The 20,141-nt window shown below is 62.1% G+C and overlaps 1 protein-coding gene across 6 annotated transcripts in view; it reads right to left on the reverse strand.

Moving 5' to 3' along the window:
- The window catches only part of PPP1R12B (protein phosphatase 1 regulatory subunit 12B), a 71,673-nt gene extending 51,990 nt beyond the window's left edge, over positions 1-19,683 (reverse strand). For all 6 annotated transcript variants that reach the window (XM_054576516.1, XM_054576517.1, XM_054576518.1 and 3 more), the window contains exons 1-3: positions 19,263-19,683; positions 2,240-2,370; positions 408-526 (exon numbers count right to left, since the gene is read on the reverse strand). In XM_054576516.1, the coding sequence (XP_054432491.1) occupies positions 408-526; positions 2,240-2,370; positions 19,263-19,538 (526 nt within the window). In that variant the 5' untranslated portion in view covers positions 19,539-19,683. The remainder of the gene's footprint in view (positions 1-407; positions 527-2,239; positions 2,371-19,262) is intronic.
- Between the last annotated feature and the right edge of the window lie 458 nt (positions 19,684-20,141).

Genomic DNA, 20,141 nt, shown 5'->3' on the forward strand with positions numbered 1-20,141 from the left:
CCAAGTCCCCTTCCGTTTCAACCCTCGGAGGGGAAGGGAACAGACACCCCCCCCCCCCCCCCCGTCCCCGCACACAGGAGGGCCACAGACGCATCCCGCCGCCACCCGCACCAAGGGCCCAGGGCTGCGGGGGCAGGAGAAGCCCCGGCACAGAGGGCGGCACGTTTTCCCCAAGGGCCAGGGACGGTAATCGGCAGACACGTGGGTGCGGCCAGAGCCGCCCTCTCCCATCAGGCCGCCCCTGGGACGGCCGCTGCAGCCAACCCCACGGGCAGGTGCGACCGTTGGAGGGGTGGGCGGACAGGAGACCGAAGGTCACTACGGGTCGCGTCCAGAGTCTCCTGCCCGCCCAGCAGGCTTCCCTGCCGTCTGTGCAGGGCCCCCCCGGGGCTGACCCTCGGGGTTACCTTGCTTCTTCACTTGCTCCAGAAGAAGGTCCTTCATGGCAGGCTCTTCCGCGAGGTCGGAGGGCACCTCGCCCTCGCTGTTGACGACGCCCACGCTGGCTCCATGGTTAAGGAAGTACCTGCGCGGACGTGATCAGAACGGCACCGCCGTCACTCCGACGCATCTGCACGCGAGCGCCTGAGACTCCACGCAGAGCAGGGCCAGGTCACGAAACGGAGGCTCGTGTGTGCGGAGCAGCTTCCTTAAAGGCCCAGGGGTGCCCTGGCCCCGGTCTCTCGACTTCGCGTCCAGTTCACCTTTTCACGAGCTCAAGTTACTTTGGAGCCAGTGAGAATCCCAGTGACGCTGGGAGCTCTATCCAACACTTAGAAGTATTTAAAGTGGAAAAACTACAGAAGTAGAGTTCAGGCCGTCAGCACCTCAGTCAACGTGTGCTGGTTCCCTACAGTCTCAGGTGCTACGTTTTGGATACTGTAGGAGGTTTTAAAGACAAGATACGGCCCTGCCCCCGAGGAGCCGGTGGCAGCGGAGAAGCAACGGGCAGAGGCGCGACAGAGACGGTGCCTCGCTCTCAGGGCCGCGCCAGAGCCTCTGGTGCAGACCGGCGGCACCGGCGGCCTCGCTCCTCACGCCCGGCCTCCCCGGTCCCAGCCGGCCGGCCGCCCGCACCCCTCCTGCGGTGCCCAGCGGCCTTGCGCTGGCCCCACGCTCCCACACCCCGCAGCCCCTCTCCGATTCACCCCCAGGAACCCTCCACCACCCCTCCTGCTCCCCAGAAAATAAACGTGCTGCTGATGTGCCCAGCAGGTGCTCAGTAAACGCTTCCGATGGAACCGCTTGCTGCTCCCGATGCGCCTGTGCCCACACTGACTTCGCCGCTCGCGCAGCACCCACCACGGGCTGGGACGCCCTCCCGCCTCCTCTCCCTTCCAGAGACTCCCTACCTCCCGAGCCCATTCACAGGGCTTCGCCTTCCTGGGGCCCCCAGCCGTCCCCACCAAGTGCCTCCTCCCTCCTTCCTCTGCCCCCTGCCCCGCCAGTGACTCTGGACCTGCCAGGACAGACACCAAAAGCCACCCGTGGCAGCCGTGGCGTCTACCCCCCCCCCCCACGGCCACCTCATGGTCCCGCTGGTTCACGCTGGCCCTGCTCTCTGGGAAGAACCAGGAACATGACCACATCGAAGTTCTCATTACAGCCGTGTACCTGACGCTTCTCCAGCTTCTCGGCCCCCGGGGCGTGGCCTCAACAACACACCTGTCCTCTGCGTGCCTCTCCCACCCACGGGGTGTCAGGCTCATGCCGCCGGGGCACCCAGACTCCCTTTGCCTCCCTTGACCTGTTTTGAGGCCCGTGATCTAGAAGACTCATTTCTAGAAAGTGCTCTGGATTGGCTGCTGCCAGGCACGGCTGCCTTCCTGACCCATTCTTGGGAAAAAGTGAAAACCTCTTCGGTGTCACACTTTCCCTGAACACGAATAACATTCGACTCATGAAATAGCACTTGCTTCGCCTGAGAATCCAAACAGCTGCCCAGAGGCTTGGAAACCCAGGAGCTCAGGGGCCACTGCCCTCCGAGACCACGGCCTCCCGTCCCCGCAGACTCGCCTGATGGGGGAGGGCCCTCTGCTGCTCCGGGGCGGGGGGCGGCGGCGAGTGAAAGGTGTTATGAAAGGGACATCGGCACCCCCACAACAAACCCCGTGGACTTAGCAGCAGGAGCACAGTGTCGATAACTCCTTAGAAAGAAGCCGACGTCCTGCTTTCGCCACTTTCCCTGGAGAGACGCAGCTGCTCAGCAAACTCGGGCCTCCGCGCAGAGGGCACTCACTCTGCGATGTTGAGGTAGCCGCAGGAGGCCGCTGCATGCAGGGGCGTCCAGCCCTCGTTGTCCTGCTGGTTCACGCTGGCCCTGTTCTCCACCAGGAACTTGACCATGTCCAAGTTCTCGTCGATGCAGGCCTGCGGAGGGAGAGAGGCCGCCATCACTGGCCGGCCCGGGGCGCGGCGCACGGCGGGCCCGACTTCCCGGCTACGAGGCCTGGAGCGCGCCCCATGCCTCACGTCACCGGCTGTGAAATGGGGACAAGGGTGCCCCGCCTCACTTACAACTTGCAGGGCAGGCTGGGCAAGCAGTCTCGGCCGCCGCAGCGCCACCCTACAAGAAGAGCGCGCGAGGGCCCGTGAGCCTGCTTCTGCCCGCAGGGATGCCCAGCAGGCCTGGCCGTGCGAGCGGGGACGAGGCCAGCCCTCAGACCCCGGAAACGAGCGTTTTTCATGGGTTTTCTGACCGGCTTCACGCAGCACAGCAAAGCTTGTTTGCAGCTTTGGGCTCCAGGGGGCCCGTAGCTGCCCGTCCCCAGCGGCACGAGGACGACGCACAGCTTCCGGGCCAGGCCTCGGCACCCAGGCTGTCTGCGCACGTCTGCCAACGGGCGGCGGGGGGGGGTGGCCGCGCTGATGAAGGCCGTCCGTCCTCAGCCAGCCTCAGTCAGACAGGGCCACCCAGGACCCAGACACACAGGAGACCCCTTTCTTTTCAACTTGTCATTTAATCCCCGCCTTTAAAAAAAGGGAGTGCTTAGCTGAGAAACAAGCATCCCGATCACACTGACCTTTATAGCGGCAGCGAGTCCGCGAGCCCTTCCCCTGACTGCGGGCACTCCGGCCCAAAGAGCCGCCTTCGCCGGGCGAGCAGTGGAAGCCACGAGCTCTGTCAGGCCTCAGCCCTCCGCTGGACCACGCGGGGCGGATGCGCACGCCCGGGACGCAGGGCATGCGGCCGCGTGAAGCCGTGGCCGAGGAAAAGCAGGAGCACCTCCGCGCACAAGATGAGACAGCCGCCCCCCTGGGCACCCCCATTTCACTCCGGCGGCCGACAGACAAATGGTGACTGAGCCTTGAAGGTGAACAGAGCGAGCCTGTCAGCTCAGAGAAAACAGCCGGTGTTTTCTGCCACCAGCGTTTGGGGGCGCAGCCACCACCTCAGCCTGGTGGCTCCACAGCACACTGCAGGGGTGCCCGGGGCCCCGCAACGCGGGGCGCAGCCGGGAGGCCCGCGCGGCTCGAGGAGCCGGCGCTTCCGCACCCCCAAGCGCTAGTGTCAGGAGACCGCGCACGGGTCAGGGTCACCCGGGGTGCAAGCCAGGCCTCTGGGCTTCAATGCCAGGACGGGGGAAACGCCCGCTGACGTGGTCTCCGGTCCCACCTGGCCGCCGACGGGGAGGGGGCCACGGCTCCAGGCCTTGCAGCCCAGCCGCGTGCCCAAGGGGGGCGCCCACCGGCCCCGAGACGGCCACTTGCTGTACCGCCCTTTTCTCAACGTGAGCCCCGACTGCCGTCCTGTGCTTCCATCGACACAACGTATCAAACAAACTGAGTCCAGACATGATAAGGGATTTGCAAAAACGTAAAACAACACAACTGTTCTCATTTCTTTTTGTTTTGGAAAGTACTGGGTTGGCCAAAAAGCCTGTTACATTTTTTCCACACGATGGCTCCAGTGGTGCGCATGTGAAACAACTTTGTTCAACTGTCCTGTGACAGCTGTTGTATCAGGATGCATTAAAAAATACTCATCAGCCCCGGCTGGTGCGGCTCATTGGATTGAGCACTGGACTGTGAACCAGAGAGTGGCTGGTTCAATTCCCAGTCAGGGCACAGGCCAGGGTGGCGGGCCAGGTCCCCGGTAGAGGGTGCGTGAGAGGCAACCACACATGGGTGTTTCTCTCCCTCTCTTTCTCCCTTCCCCCTCTAAAAATAAATAAATAAATAAGTAAAAAAAAAAAAATCCATCAGATTTCGTGAATTTTTGTGCAGCCATTTTAATATTGAGGATGGAAAAAAACATGCAACATTTTTGGTGTATTATGCATATTTCAAAAACGGTAAAAATGCAACTGAAACACAAAAAAAGAATTTGTGCAGTGTGTGGAGAAGGTGCTGTGACTGACTGAACATGTCAAGGTGGTTTGTGAAGTTTCTCGGCTCTACTGACATTTCGACCAAATTCCCCCCCCCCGCCAGGGCACTGCCTTGTGCACGGGAAGGTGTTGAGCAGCTCCCTTGGCCTCTCCCCACTGGAAGCCAAGAGCGGGAGGCAGCCAACATGCTCAAAACATCCAAATCAATGAAGTTACTGGTAAAAATGAAAAATGTGTCTTTTATTTTAGGGAAAAAAGTATGGACTTTCTGGCCAACACAATATGTAGGTATTTCAATTAAAACAGGTGATTTACATTAAGATGTAATAGCTTATCACTTTTTTAAATGAATTAGCAAGTACATATTTTTTAAATGTCCAGTAACATATAATAACCCACACGAACAAAAGCCCTCTGAGGCTCTGATCGGTCAGAGCGTGGCCACCCTGCGAGCGGCCTGAGCACCGCGGCCCTCGCCAAGCCCACCGCAGGCACTTCCTGGTGGGGCCACGCGGCTGGTGACCCCTCGGCGGGGGAAGGCATCCGCGACTGGAGCTTCCCCAGGAGAACGGGCAAGCGCCCCCAGACAAACCTCAGGCCCAGCCACCCGCCCAGCGTCCGGGGACGGCAGCTGACTCGACGTAGACGAACACTTGGCCAGGTAACCCTGGGCACACAAGGCATCCTTCTCGTTTTCCCAAACCAGCGGATGAGCTCTGGACAAGCAGCACGGCTCCTGCTGCAGCGGCTGAGGCTGGGGTCACGGCCGCACTCTCCCCCCACCGGCCCTGGGAGGCCAGTGCTCCCGAGCGCCCCTCCCGACAGCAGCGCCCAAACCCCGTCTCCGTGGAGCGTCTTCCTCGGTCTGCCAACTCCGACACGCACTCCCCATCTACTCGTTCCTTCTTTACCAGGGGAAACGTTCCAGCACGACGCTCATCACTAAATGCCTCGCAAACTGCCCGTCTGCCACTGGGGGGGAGCAAGACAAGTCGCTGCCGGGCGCCCGGCTGAGAGCTGCCGGGGCGGTTTTCACGCGGAGCGGTAAGGGGGTGCTCCTCCAAAAGGTGCTGAAGTTCGAGGAGGAGAGAATGCCCGGAGGGCAAGAGCCCTCTGCCCAGGTCACGATAACCCCCCATCAAGGTGGCCACCGTGCCGCCTGGGCCTGTGCTGGGCAGCTGGGCAGCGGCTTCTCGCCAGGCGGCTCAGTTTCTTTGGCTCTGGAAGGAGAACAGTCTCAAGACTCAGCAGCAATGGCCGCGCCAGCACCAGGCGGGCTTTTTGGAAGCCGCTGTTTCCAAGATCGTTCTCTGCCCTTCGAAGATGACGGCAGCCAAGTGACAGGGGCCTAAAATAGGCCGGCCAGTGTGGCCTCACATGGGAAGAACTCCTCTCCTCCCTGGCACCTCCCAACCCCCGGGCCAGGACGTGCCCTCTCCCCCTCTTCACTTTCAGGGCCTTGGGCCCACGGACATCAAGCCCTCGACACAGGATGTTTGCAGGCGTTTCAGGGACCACGAGCTGGCCTGGTCGGCAGGGCGGCTGGGCAGGTGTCCACCTGCAGCATTGCCTCAGCAACGGCAAGACAGCCCAACTGTGAACTGTTCCCAGGCGCTCCAGAGGGCCGGGCCTGCACCCCGCCCTGCCGCCCCCCCCGCCCCCGCGCCTCTGGGCGGGCTGGGGAACACGAGGGCCGCGCACACGCCTCCAGCACAGGGGCACCACCTGCCTCCTGGGACCGGGACCGGGACCGGGACCGGGACCGTGTGGGGCAAAAGGGGCCAGCAGTGGAGTGGTGGCCAGAACTGCAGTTGTTCTTAGGCCAGTGGCCGAGCGAACAGCGACTCCCAGGAAGAGGTGCCCGTGGTGCTCACGCTCTGCGCCCACGGCGGGAGGCAGTCGGTCGGAAGTGCCCTTGACCTGGCGAGACCACGGGGCGAGTGGAGCCTGACCTCCGACTCCCCCTGCTGCCGGCGTCCTGCGGGGCCTGAGTGCAGGAGCGCTGAGGACGGACCCGCGCGGTGGCTTGGCCGAAAGCCGGCCGCCCGGAGAGGCCCCTCGGCAGGACTGGCCTGTGCTCCCTCCAGAGGGGAGGGGCTCGCCCCGAACACCTCCTCAGCGAACAGCAGCTACACACAGGCGCCCGGGCGACTCGGCGACAGCAGCGTGGCAGGCACCCGGGCTTGTCCAGGCAACCGCCGCCAGGGTTCCAGGCCCCGGGCCTCGCCCCCACGCGAGCTGCACTGACCGCCCCGGCTGATGGGCCCTCCCTGCCCTGAGCAGGCGCCGGAGGCCGAGCAAGTCTCCGAGACGCGGGACAGCAGCGGAGAGCGCTCTCGACGTTTAACGCACTCCCTCTGCTGAGGCTCGTGCCCGTTCCCCGCAGACACGCAGGACACTCCCGAAGGACAGCTTGCTCGAGCGCCTTAAGAAAAAGAGGTGGTGTTTCATTACTTTTTAATTAGTTATTAGTACTCAGAGCGATCGGAAACATTGCCAGGCAACAGTTCAAGGCTTCCTAACGCGGGCATGTGACATTTCCCTGGCAACGAAAAGCGATCTCCGAGGAAACCACTTGATTTTCCCAAACACGAGGGGGCAGAGCGCTGGGCACTGCTCGCGGTACCAACGCTGCTCCCTCCGCACCGGAGGCAGAAGTGGCTGCCGCTGACGGTGCCAGAGCCCCATCCGGGACCGTGGAGGGGGCCTGACAGCCCAAAGCCGCCTCCGGTCCCTAAATAGCCGCCGCCGCCCCCGCCCCCGAGCGCCCCCGGCTCCAGGGGCCGACCTTGCTGCCGCGTCTCGGAGCCCCGTGGCGCCTCCCTCCCCCACAGCCCACGCCCGGCGCCAGGGCAGGCGACACGCCTGCCTGCCCGGGGGGCCCGCCCCACCGCCTGGACTCCGACAATCCACGCCGCCACGAGGGCGGGCGGCGACGAGCCCCCAGCGCACCCCCATTCCATACGTCCCGCTGTTCGGCCCCGGTTCCTCCCCAGAAGCGTGCAGCTCACTAACCACCACCCGCAGAGAACTTCCGTGACTTCAGATCTGTGTCGTCCCCCCAGTTAGGTGATTCCCGCCACGACAGCGTCACGGCCGCCTGTCCCCATGCCGCCATGATACAGTGTGACGCCTGCCTGGCGGAGCGTCGCAGCGGCAGTCTGCTCCAACGTGACCGGTGACGCCGGCACTGTCAGCCCGCGGGGAAGACTTACAGCTCCCCGGCACCGACGGCTTGGCTCCCTGAGGGTGAGAACCATATATCTGACTATGTGCTCAGTGGTCAGGCAGGCTCTGGACACAGATCTGTGGCCTTTAAGGAATGACAGCCAAGAGAGACAACAGAAGTAAAGAATTTTCCATGAAGCGTCACGCTAAAATTTGTGTTCTTAGTAAAGTGGCACATCCCCCCCACCCCCGCCCCAAGTGCAAACGTTCAGGATGTGGGACCAGAGAGCTCCTCCCGGCAGTGACGAGCAGCCGACAGCACTTAGATTCCGAAAAGAAGTTCGTTCTGGATCCTACCAGACCCTCCTCTAAGTGGCCCCAGCCCTTGCCCTTCAGCCGCGTCCCTCCCCCGCCCCAGTGCCCCGCTCCCAGAGGAGACCATCCCGCGGTCCCAGGCAGGGCGGCAGGCATCCAGCCTCACACTTGTCCTCAGGCAGGGTGAAAGGTCAAGGCGGGGCAGGCAGGTGGAGAAAGGGCCCAGGAAACAAGGCCAGATCTGCTCAGAAAGCAGGAGTCTCCCGGCCCAACCCCCAAACCTCTGCTTCTGCCCCGTGGATAACCCTAACTCTGAGGAGTAACAACTGCGGGGACGACCCCCAGCCTGCGTTTCTCTCGGGTGGAAGGGCACACCCAGCTCAGCCCCCAGCACCTGTCCGGGGCGAAGAGGGCCGGGCTGGCATTATCTGCTCACAGACTGCGCACGTGAGCTGAGGCGCGTTAAGTGGCAGATGACTCACCCCGGCCGACTTAGTCAAAAGTGATTTGCTATATAACTAAAAAAAAAACAACATTTTTTTTTTTAGTACAGCAAATACAGAGATAATTTTTTTTTTTTTGTACAAAGCTATAAAAAGAAAGGAAAATGTGGCCGCTGCAGCAATAAGCATTAGGACTTCTCATTTTACAGATGGAGAGGCCAGGAGAAACCAGGCCCAGAACGTTAATTGACTTATTTAAGGTCAGGCGTTCCATGGCTAAACTACCCGCATGTTCTCGACCTGCCAATTTACAGGCACCCACAACCGAGTTCAGGCTCAAGACGCCACTCGGCTCACGGAACATTGCTCATACCTGACACGATCTTCCTAAAAATAGCCGTGTGCCAGCGCCCGCAGGCCGCAGGGCTCTCAGCCCACTCGCCGACAGCTCCGGGAGAGACACCCCTCCCGGCCAGCTCGCGTGGGTCACGGCCGGCTGGAAGAGGCGCCGGCACAGAGGCCCCGTCGGCGCTCCGGCTGCTGCTGCTGAGCACCGCAAGGCCACGCAGGGACCCTCCCGCAGAGCCGGCCGCCTGTCCCACCGCCGGCCCCGAGGGCCACTCCGCCCCCATGGGGCGCGCAGCGTGGAGAGAGGGCTGCTCTGCTGAGCCCCGCGTCATCCTGTGCCCACGGATGAGCGCGTCGCGGGCCGCGTGAGCACGGCCAGAACGCCGCCGCCCGGGCAGTGGGCCAGGGCTGGCCTGCGGGCCTTGCGGGGAGATGACAGGCAACTCTGCAATCTGAGCTGGGTGAGGGGGGAAAGCCACAATGAAGTGACAATAAGACTAAATTCTCAGAAAGTTTAAATCAGCTCTGGTTGGTGTGGATCAGTGGACTGAGTACCGGCCTGCGAACCCAAGGGCCGCCAGTTCGATTCCCGGTCAGGACACAGGCCTGGGCTGTGGGCCAGGTCCCGACCAGGGGGCGTGCGAGATGCGGCCACACATGGATGTTTCCCTCTCTCTTTCTCCCTCTCTTCCCCCCCTCTAAAAATAAATAAGTAAATAATATTTTTTAAAAACAGTATAGATCAGTCTCGCAAATGCCGCCCCTGAAGGGAGAGACCGGACGAGAGGCCCCCACCTCCCCGGCGTGTCTCCGTCCGGGGCCCCATTGGGCACAGCAGGCCTGCCGCGTGGGTCCGCCACTCTCATGCCGCGTCCCCGGATGGCAGACAACGCTAACAAGGTGGCCACGTGACCCGTCCCTGAATGGTGTGCGGGCGACGCGCGCAGACTGCACCAGGCTCCCTGGCTCGAAACCCAGGCCTACCAATGAGTCATTCTGTGTTTCTGAAACAAGTTATCCCTGCATTTGCTGCTCTGCGGAATGACGGCGCCGATCACAGCACCTCCTTCATGGTGTCACCACGCGCCAACGGCTAGGAGCCGCGCCCCGCGTAGAGGTGAGTGCTCTGAGCCCATCGGCGGCAGGTATTACTGCTACGACTGTTTCGGTTGCTGCCGCTGCCGCCGCCACCGCCCCAGTTCAGTCCCCAGAGTTGGAAGGAACGCTCCTTTCCACACGAGTAAGCTTCTCCAGTTAAAATAACTCGAAGCAGATTTCAGTAGATGCCAACCGACCACAGCCAGGTTCCCCCGGTTCTATTAGCGAGAGGAGAGAGGCATCGGGGTGGGAAAGCGACGGCAGAGGAGACGCGTGTCCCGGGCGGGTGGGTGCCCCCGTCACAGCGGCCGGCTGCCGGGCCCTCACGTCTATTGTTAGCCCGGGCGGAGAACCTGAGAGGGGAGGCTTCGGTTCCGGATCTGACACGGGCTCATGTTACCAAAAAAAGGGTGAGCGTTCATGAGTAATGTGTTCCTTGACTGTGAAGCGCTTTTCCATTCACTCACGTAACAAACATGTACTGAGGCCCACGCTCTGCCCGACACTGTCCTTCCCATCGCAGCGGGAAGAGACGTGTAACCGACACACGCGACAGGAATCCCGCGGCCGTACAAAGCGAGAAGCACAAAGTGTCATCGTCCGAGTGAGGAGTCACTACCTCTGTCCGGGGTGGCGGGACACTTCCCAGAAAGGATTACCCTCTCGGGTCACACAGCAGCAGGGGTTAGCTGAAACAGTGGGGACGGAGAGAATCAGAAGTGAAGGGACAGCACGTGAAGGGAGGGGACGGAGTTGTGGAGACAGTGCTGGGGACACACACGGAGACTGGCCAGGGCTCCCCTGGGCGCCCCGAGGGTCTGTGCGGGGAGGACGGGAGGCCGGCAGGGAGCAGCCAGGAAGGTCCCTGCGTCCCCTGATAAAGAGCGGCCTTCTCCCGAGCCTTCAAACCCGAGTGACACTATCAGAGCCGTTGCTCAGAATGACAACTGCACTGGGAACATGAGGCTGGCTGCTTGCAGAGGTCGTCGCAGGGACACCACTCAGGAGGCAGCCGGAGGCCAGGCGCTGGCCGTGGGGACGTGAGGGGGCGGGGGCGGCGTGGAGGCAGCCTGGGCAGAAGGGCCGGGCAGCTCCTCAGGATGCCGGGGCCGGGAAGGGCAGCGAGGGCACACTCGAGGGCTTTGGGCCCTCGTGGCCGGGGCACCACCGGGCACCCCAGGCCGCACGGAAGCCTCCGGGGCCATTCCTGGTCCCGGCCCAGACCTCCAGCCTCGGCGCCTCCCGGCCGAGGGCCACGCTGGAGCCGCTGGCTGGCTGCGCTGCGGGACACCCTCTCCACCCTCCAGACCCAAAGTGAGCCCCAGGCCAGCGGCGCCCACCGGCCCCGCCCCACAGCGGCCCCGCCGCCAGCGAAGCCCGGGCGGTCCAGGGCCACGGGTGCTGCGGCGTGGTCCTGGCCTAGCACCGCGCATAGCAAGTGGCCCGCAGGGCGGGGACCAAGCTGAAGGTGCCAGGCCTCAGACACAGCTGCGGGCTCTGCGAAGCCCCAGCTCGGTGGCAACAGCGGCGACTTCACGACTCAAGAGTGTGTCTCCAGTTTTTTCTGTCAAACCGAAACCTTCGGGATAGAAAAACAGCTGCTAAATTAAAAGCATTCTGTTTTGCCTTTGTGTCATTTTAAAAACAAAGATTTTTTTCACATTAAAAATTTCATATGTGAGATTTAAAATTTTTCCTTTTATTGACTCTAGACAGAGGGCCAGGGAGGGAGAAGGAAGGGAGAGAAACATGGATCGGTTGCCCTTCGTACACACCCCCACTGGAGACCACACCCACAACCCGGGCACACGCCCTGACTGGGACCCGAACCCGCGACTTCCGTTTGCAGGACGACGCCAACCCACTGAGCCGCATTCATCAGGGCCCCTGCTTGAGACGTTGAAACAAACGCCACGCTCTCTGGCAGGGGTGGGGCCGGAGCCCCACAAGGTCACGGGGCGGGCGTCGAGCAGAGCTCGCCAGGCAATCCTGGGTTGCAGCTGCTTTATTAGTTTGCGCTTCCTGCCCACCCCTTGGGGCATCTCCCCCAAATATTTCATGTGGAAAACGTCCTAACATACAGAGAGCCGGAAAGTGTCACAGAGATGCCCACACGCCTACCACTGACACCGCGCCACGCCGGCCTTCCCGTGCACCCGCCCCGACGCCCGCAGCTCGGTTTCCTTGTGAAGTGAAACACGCACACAGTGACGTGCACCGCAGCTGAGTCCTCGCCCGCGTCCGCCCGCGTTCCCCTTTGAGTGGCCCCAGCCCCGGGCACAGTGCTGCCACCTCTGCGCGGCTCTGGCCTCAGTACGGCCAGCGGCCAAGGGAGCTGTGAGAGGGAACCGGCTGGCCTCTCAAGGTGGCACCTTGTCCCTGCTGTGCTGTGCTGACCGCATCGGGATAGACGTGGCCCCGCCGGTGATGCGGGTCCCCAAGTGGGGCCGTAAGAGGGGGTGCTGGTGCTTGGGGCTCAGACCTTAAACCGCCGTCTTTTCCTGATGGCATCAAGCTCGGGATCTAAGAAACGTGGCCGGAGTCAGGGAAGGGGAACCGCTGACCACAGGCCGGGGCTGGCCGGGGAGGGGGCAGGGGGCTACACTCTGCCCACGGGCCTGGTGGTGCTGCCGGGTCGTGAGGGAGCTTCCAGGGTTTCCTGGTTGGAAGGAGGCATTCCACACCCAGGAAAAGCTCAGGCACCACGGAAGTAGCCACCCCACGTCCCGAAGATAGAGTAATGGACAAGTGAACCTGGAAAACAGTTCACAATCTACCGCTGGGCCCGAGCCACCGCCCGCCGCCGCCGCCGCCGCCGGGAGGGCAGGCGCGTGCTGTCAGGCGGCCCAGGGACAGCAGCTTGACGCTGCTGCGGGGGCGGGGGCGGGGGCGAGGGCAGGGGCAGCGTGCCTGCCGCCTGTTCTCCGGTCATCTCAGCGTCCCCCTTGAACGGACACCGAAACCTGAGTTTCCTGCAAGTGCCACATGTCAGAACTATGGTTCTCCTGCTTTTTGCAACTAAAAACGCAAACACCATTTTGGGCCCACAGGCTGTATGAGACCTGGGGGCGGCCGCACTGGGCCTGGGGCCACAGACTGCTGGCGCCATCCTAGAGCGCTGGCCGGGCCCCGCTGCCGGGGAGCTGAAGGCCAGCGGACCCCCGGAGAGTCCTGTGGCTCCTCTGCCTCGGGGCCTCGCCTTCCGTGGGGCCAAGAGCCTGTGTCCCCACGCTGTCATGACGAGGGCTCCGCGGCCTAACGTGGACCCCGCACTGTGACCCCTCATGTGCTGCCAGCAGCGAGGACACGCCCTCCCCTGACCGCCCTCCAGACGTGCCTCTACGCGTGACACACACTGTGCCCCCTCACTGGAGCTGCCCCGGCTCTCAAAGGCGCTGTCTGCGCACCTCCTCCTCCATGGAGCCTGCCCAGACTGCGGCTCCCATGCCAGCTGCCGCCATCACCACCACCTGCGCCCCTGCGCCGACAGCAGTGTCCGCACCGGACTGCGGCGACCGCGACGTCAGCTTCCCACCCGGACCGGGCACAGCTTCTCCGCAGGGACGGGGGCACCCCGGCGCCGCCCCCGAGGGGCGCTCCGCACAGACAGCACCCAGCACGCAGCTCTTACTGACGGACCACGCTACACATGACCAGGACAGGAGTCTCCTGGTTGCATGAAAAACGTGGGCCTTATCTGGCCGTGAAAGGAATTCCCAGTAGCACCGCCCGTCAGGCCGCTGCACGGCACCGGGCTTGTCCGGGGGGCGGCTGGTGCTCATCCTGGCGCCGTGGGCTGCGGGCCGGCGTCTCAGAGCACACACGGCGACAACCACAACACAGAAGTCCGTCTCCCGCCTCCACTTATGCCGAATGCTCTGGGTTCGGTGGTCAGGGAAAGAGGGGATTCGACTGGAAACCTGAACCCCCACCAACGCGGCACCGCAGACGGCGAAGGCCGCAGGTCCACAGAACGGGGGCCCTTTGCTGACCCTGCTGCGGACTCCGAGCCGGCAGCGGGCAGACGGCCCCCCAGGCCAGGGGCCGGGGTGGGGTGCCTCTCAGCGGTTAGGGTCCCCCCCGCCGGGCAGCCCACGGGGTGTCCGCCCCATGCGGAGGCCCCTGCCGAGACCTGGGAGGCAGTGCCAGACAGCACACGGCCCGGGGACGCGGGGCTCGTCGACCAGTGTGCCTGGCTTACTGTCCCCTAAACACCAAAGTGGCTGTGGAGGCACCATTCTCAGGGAAGGGACCTCAGTGCAGCCGAAGAGCAAACGCTTCCTGAAAGGCAACTTCACGCCGTCAGCATCCGTCACATGCCCGGAAAACCAGGAGGGCCCAGCGAGGAGGCCGCGCACCCCGGCCCGCCAGGCGACAGGCCCGGGAGCCCTCCGTCGCCTGGGCTGGCGCGTCCCCGGGTTTCCCGTTTGCTTCGGGGGTGGGAGCGCGTGGGAGACGTGTGGGCTGGGAACGGCAGGTCTCTCCGGGGGTCCGGTTCCCCCTTCCAAGCCGCACGGCTGGACGCCAGAAAGCTGCGGAATCCGGGGACAGAGAGCCCGGCCTGCGGAGAGCCTCCCACCGGGACCGCGCTCCCACCTCCCCTTCGTCGGCGCCGACCACGCCGTCACCGCGTCCGAGCTCTTCTCGGCATCGGGAGCGGCTTCTCGCAGCCCTCAGACATCGCTGGGTCTGGGCGCGGTCAGGACTGTCCATTCCCACCAGCAAGGCAGACACAGCAGCCACTGTTATTCCAATTACATACTACCTAATAAAGTCATAAAGTTATTCAACACGACTGGGTCTTATCGTACGTTAGAGCCAGATTAATTTCAATGAGATAATAAAAGGTTAGTAAATTATAATACCATTCTTTCTTCCAAAATACTTAGGTTTTAAATATATTCCCACGGCGGCAGCCACGGGCTAAACGGAACCTCATAAAGGCACCTTAAGATGCACCAACAGAGACAAAATAGGAATTTTCTGGAAGCGTTACCAGAAATTCATTAAAAGCAGAGGTCATAGGGGAGACATGGGAGCACCCCGCCCTTGTCCAACAAGTGACCACACAGACGTAACGGCCAGTCAGGGCTTCCAAAGCTGCGGCACAACGGGACTGTCAGGGGCTGCGATGTCCGAGTGCGCTGAGCACAGACCCTTCTAAATTCTTACACCAGCCCGTCCTGTAACTGCAATGTCGTTCCACATTGTGCTAGAAACCTCGTACAGGTCAGTTCTCAACAGGGAGAACTCAGGCTTCAGCTTTCCAGTTAAACAGACTCACGAGACAAATACACACCTGATAAAACTTCAGGCCTCAAATTCACTCATGCTGTTTACCATCTAAAATCTAAGATTTAAGAAACAATTTTTTAAATCACACATCAAAAAAGCAGGGGAGGGAAAACAACACAGCCGTAGCCCCACCCCCCTGCCCCAATCAACAAATTGAGCAAACTTCAATTAGCCGCCCAATTGAGGTTTCAGTTCCTTGCCCTATATAAAATCCTGGGTTAGATCTTTAATTTGAAGTTATTATGACTATGTTAAACCACTAGGGATCTATTAAAGATCCCAAATTCCCATCTTTTACCCTCTTTAGGTAGAGAGATAAAGGTGATCATTTTCATTCATAAACATAGATAAAAAGACAGGAAGGAAAGAGGAGCCGGAATGCCAGAATAGAAAGTCACTATATAGCCAACTCCCCACTAAATGATACTAGGAACCAGCCATTCTGAAGAGCATTTCCAAAACTGTTTCCTAAAATGTATCAGCCGATAAGCAACAAGTAAGCAAAAGCCCAGGGTCAGGCACAGAGCTGACTTTCAATAAATGAATGCGGAAGAAGGAAGAGCAGACAAAGCTCTGTGGGTACCGGCCTCCCCAGGGTCCCCTACAGCCGCCTCCCCGCGCAGAGCTGGGGAGTGGGAAACGGGCCGCCCGGGACTGGGGACAGAACAACCAGAACCGGCTAACCGGCCCTGCAGTCCCCAACGGCAGGCCTAGGAGCCTGAAACACCCTTCACTGTAAAGAAGGAAACTCCGGAACGAGCCAGAGACCACCTACTCAGCTGTCACCTGTTCGGGGCCTAATTCACAGTTAGAATCATACTGACGGCAGATCTGTGTTTTCTTCCAAGACTCAACAGAAGGACTGACTTAACTTACACTTAATGGGGAAGAAATCATACAATTGCCACAGAAGTCGTCAAAAACACGCTCCGACGGACACTGCTCTTTCAAAGGCTACGCAGGTCCCACGAGGTCTGATGCCTCCTGCGAAGCAGCCTGACAAGGTCAACGGCCAAAATAATCAAGCTGACTGTTCCCATCGACAACAACGGAGAAGCCACGGGGTTCTCTTCATCCTGCGCTGCCCTGGGTCCTGACACCGAGCAGAGCTCCCCAAGTGAGGCAGAGGCCACTGTGCAGGCCGCACTGGGACGAAGATGCGGTGAACCCAGAAGGAAGGCGAAGGGCCCCGCACGGCAGTGCCGCCTTCCCGTGCCCGTGCACGCGCCGGCACAGGCGGGGCTCCTGCGCGCTGCCGGCTCGTCCTCTCGGGCGCCTCCTGCTCACGCTGCGCTACTCCGCATGCAAACAGCTGCCTCCCCACCCGTCCGTCCCTTCCCTGTCGCTCTTCCCGAGAAGGAGGCAACCGCGATCTCTCCGAGGGCCGGGGCGGCTCTAGGGTGACAGGCAACTAGGAGTTGAGTTCCAGTCCCGGTGACCCTGAGTCAAACTGGGACTCTGAGGCCGTTCCAAAGCCAGCCCGAATCCCCCGTCCTCGAGTCAAGCGGAGGGGCTTCTGGTCTCCGAGGTGCCCCTCCCAGTGAAGACGGATCGGGCCGGTGTGGAGGCAAGATCTACAGGGACAGTCCGAGATAGATACCAAAACGGCCTGATCTGCAGGAATAAGCTGGCACCCGTTTTAACCAATCCCAGATCTCCTTTCCAAATACAAGCCCTCGTCGCTCAGAGCAGCCCAACAGCTTGGTAGGTACAGTTTTAAGAGCCTGTATCCAGACCTAAAGCACCTGAGGTCACACTGCCAAGGAGACCAAGATGAGTGGTAATAACCAACCTTGCAAAATACAAAAAAAGATTTCCGCAAGTACCAGCCGACCCAGGCGTTAGCTCACACTGTGTGCCCTGCGCTGTATGTACGTAAACAAAACGGGACTCCTCAGCACGCAAACAGCTGCTTTCGACTGTCACGCCAGCGGTGAACGCCTTTTCCACGGAAGACCCCAGGAAGCTGGGGCACACACACCAAATCCCGAGCTGCTCGCCCGCGCGCAGCCTGTACCGGCCGGCTCCCAGGCACTCCTCGGAGCAGGTGTGACCTTTGAGATACGTCCACCCCAGCTGTTTCAAGTCTTATTAATAGGCCCCCAGAGCTCGCTATCGGTGACTCCAGCACCTCGTGTCCTGCGCAGAAGCTGCCAGCAGGAAGGTCTCCACGTCGAAAGCACCGAGCTGGCCACCAGGCCCCTTACGTTCTTCCCGTATGATGGCCAGTGGCACTTAGTTGTCTTTAACTTCATTCAAAACTGCATTAGACCGCATTGCGACAGCTGTCATACAAGCGTGCACGTAAGAAAAAATTCATCAAAACGGGTGAATTTTTGTGCAGCCATTTTCATATTGAAGGGAGAATAATATACACATACAACACTTTTGGCGTATTATGCTTTATCATTTCAAAAAAGGCAAAAACCAACTGAAATGCAAAAAAAAAAAAATACTTGTGCAGTTACGGACAAGGGGCTGTGACGGACTGAACGTGTCAGGGCGGCTGGCGACGTTCCTTGGTGCTGGTGATATTTTGGGCAGATAACTCTTTGCCGCGGGGCCATCTTAGGCGCCGGCAGACGTTCCGCCCCACCCCGACCTCTGCCCACTGGAAGCCCATAGCGGGCGTCGGCGCATCCTCAACACATCTGATTCAATGCAGCTATTGGGGGGAAAGCCATACGGGCTTTCTGGCCACCCCAATAGCATCAAGGCACCCCCACCTAAGGTGCAAATCATCCACTGTCACCCGCGGGCAAGGGAGAAAGGCCATCCCCCAATGTCACTTGGCGGTTTCTCCCCACATGCCAAGATGATAACCCACAGCTGGTCAAGAGGCCGCACGGAGGGAAAAGCGAGAAAGGAAGCCGCTCTCCTGATCATGCCTCTCGCGCCCGCATGACAGACGGACACCTGAACTGAGTGACTCAGGTCGCCGTGCCACTGTCCACCGCGCAGGCGGAGGGTGGGCGATGCGGCCGGCTGTCCAGCGGCCGCAGCTCCAGCCCGCCCTGAGAAGAGCCCGTAGGCACCCGGGTCCTCCAGGCCTGGGGCACGGGCAGGGAGTGTGCGGGGCCTGGCTTGTCAAGAGTCCCGTGGCCAATACAGGCCGCTTTCTCGGGTCAGACAAGGAGACGGTTTCTCCGCAGAGGCTGGTTGGAGCCACAGTTTCCCAGCAGCGTCATCCTCAGCCGCGTTCGCCTCCTCAAAGGGCTCAAATCCCAAATACTGAGCGCAGACCTCTTGGCGTCTATCGTATAATGTTTATATTCGGCGCGATGGAAAGCTCTGGAATTCAAATCTGCACAGTTCGGACCACATCCTCCCCTTTCTGATCTCGCCCAGGTAACAGTTTCCAGAGTCTCAGGTTCCTCACCTGGGAAACGAGAGCGACAGCCCTGCCCGTGGCACCGGCGTCCCGGGATCCTGCTGAGACTCACCTGCGCGGGCCCTAAGAAGTGACGTCAGACGGCAAAGGACTAGACCAGCGCGGGCCGCTGCCCGGGGGCGCCGGTGGGAGCGGGGAGGAAGGGCTCCGAGCTGGAAGCGGCGCTGGAAGGGAAGCTGCGAGCAGGGGAGCAGCGATTACGAGCTGTAGGCTGTACGTCGAGGGGCGCGGACGGCAACGGGCTGGACGATTCCTCAGGAGCCGGCGCCCTGCCTCGCCTTCACCGCGCACTGACGGCGGAAGGGGGACAGTCAGAAACGGCGAGCGGGTGCTCGGCGTCCCGCCTACGGGCGGGGAGCGCGCGGTCGGCCCGGACACCGCGTCTGCAGAGCGCGGTCGCCGAAGACGGCGGCGGCACAGGCCTCGCTGCCGCGCCCGCGCGCCGCGCGTCTCTCCGGGCGAGAGGTGGGCACAGGGCGCTTCGCAGGGAAAGGAAAGAAAGAAGGGCCAGCCGTTCCACAGCATCGGGCAAACCCCAGCGACTCGGTGGGCGGGCGCCCCCCCGGAGGCCCTGGCGCCGAAGACAGCGACACCCGCGGCCGCGGGGCAGGCTGGGTCTCGCCCGCCGCAGAGCGGCCGCACAGGCGGCGCGCGGGGCGAGACCTGCCTCCCGAGCCCGGTACGGAGACCTCAGCGGCCGCGGGCGCCGCGCGCCCCGCACGGGACCGACAGGCGACACCCGCTGCCCAAGTGCCCCGGCGCGCCGGCGGCCGCGCGACAGCGACGACGCCCGGGGCCCGGGAACCGTGACGACCCGAGGAGGGGAGGGAAACCGAGACCCCGGCCCGAGGGCAGGCGGCCGCGCGCGGGTACCTGGTGCAGGGCTGTCAGGCCGTCCACGTTGGCCGTGTTGATGTCGGCCCCTCTGGCCAGGAGCCTCTTCACCTCGTCGATGTCCCCGCTCGAGCAGGCAGCCAGGAAGACCGCGCCGTCCTCGAAGCGGACGCGGGGGGCCCCGCGGCGGGCACGCGTCTGCCGCTCGGCGGACTCCTGCTCGGTCTGCGAGCCCCGCCAGCGCCGCAGCTGCTCCGCCCGCCGCGCGCGCGCCGACTCGGCCCGCTTCCCGCCCAGGTGCTCCAGCTCGGCCATCGCTCGGGCCGGCGGCCGCGGCCGCCCTGCCGCCGCTAGGTCGCTGCTGCCCCGGGGCCGCCGCCGCCTCCCTCAGAGCGCGTCAGCCAGGAGCAGAAGGCGGAGACCCGCGCGCGACCATCTTTACTGCTCCGCCGCCGGCACCGCCCTCGCGCTCCCTCGGCTTCAGCACGCAGGCGCGCCGCGCCCCGGGGCATCACGGGACTTGTAGTCGGAGGCCGGCGCCGAGGGCGCCCCCTGGCCCTCGGGGAACTACAATCCCTGGATGCATCAGGAAAGGGGCGAGCACCCGCTGCTCCCTACCTCTCTTGGGACCCGCGGGGTCACCTTTGCCCCAAAGCTGGAGCCGAGTCCCGCGCCGGCGGCAGCTTCTGGTGGCATTTTGGGAGTCGTAGTTTATTCTCGTTACGACCACCAACTAACCTCGGCTTCCTAACGATCACCTCGGGCCTTCGAAGTGCAAAGGGCGCAGGAATTGCCCCTATTTCCTGTTGGGGAAAATAGACGCGAAGTGCCTGGTTCTAAATCTAGACTTTAACGTGATAACACGGAATGCGTTACCACGTGTTCATCACAGTAGGTGCCAACGCGCGTGCGAAGGAG

This window comes from Pteronotus mesoamericanus, unplaced genomic scaffold (genome assembly GCF_021234165.1).
Source record: "Pteronotus mesoamericanus isolate MK-2021 breed Mesoamerican mustached bat unplaced genomic scaffold, CSHL_Meso_final contig_347, whole genome shotgun sequence".
Lineage (NCBI taxonomy): Eukaryota > Metazoa > Chordata > Mammalia > Chiroptera > Mormoopidae > Pteronotus > Pteronotus mesoamericanus.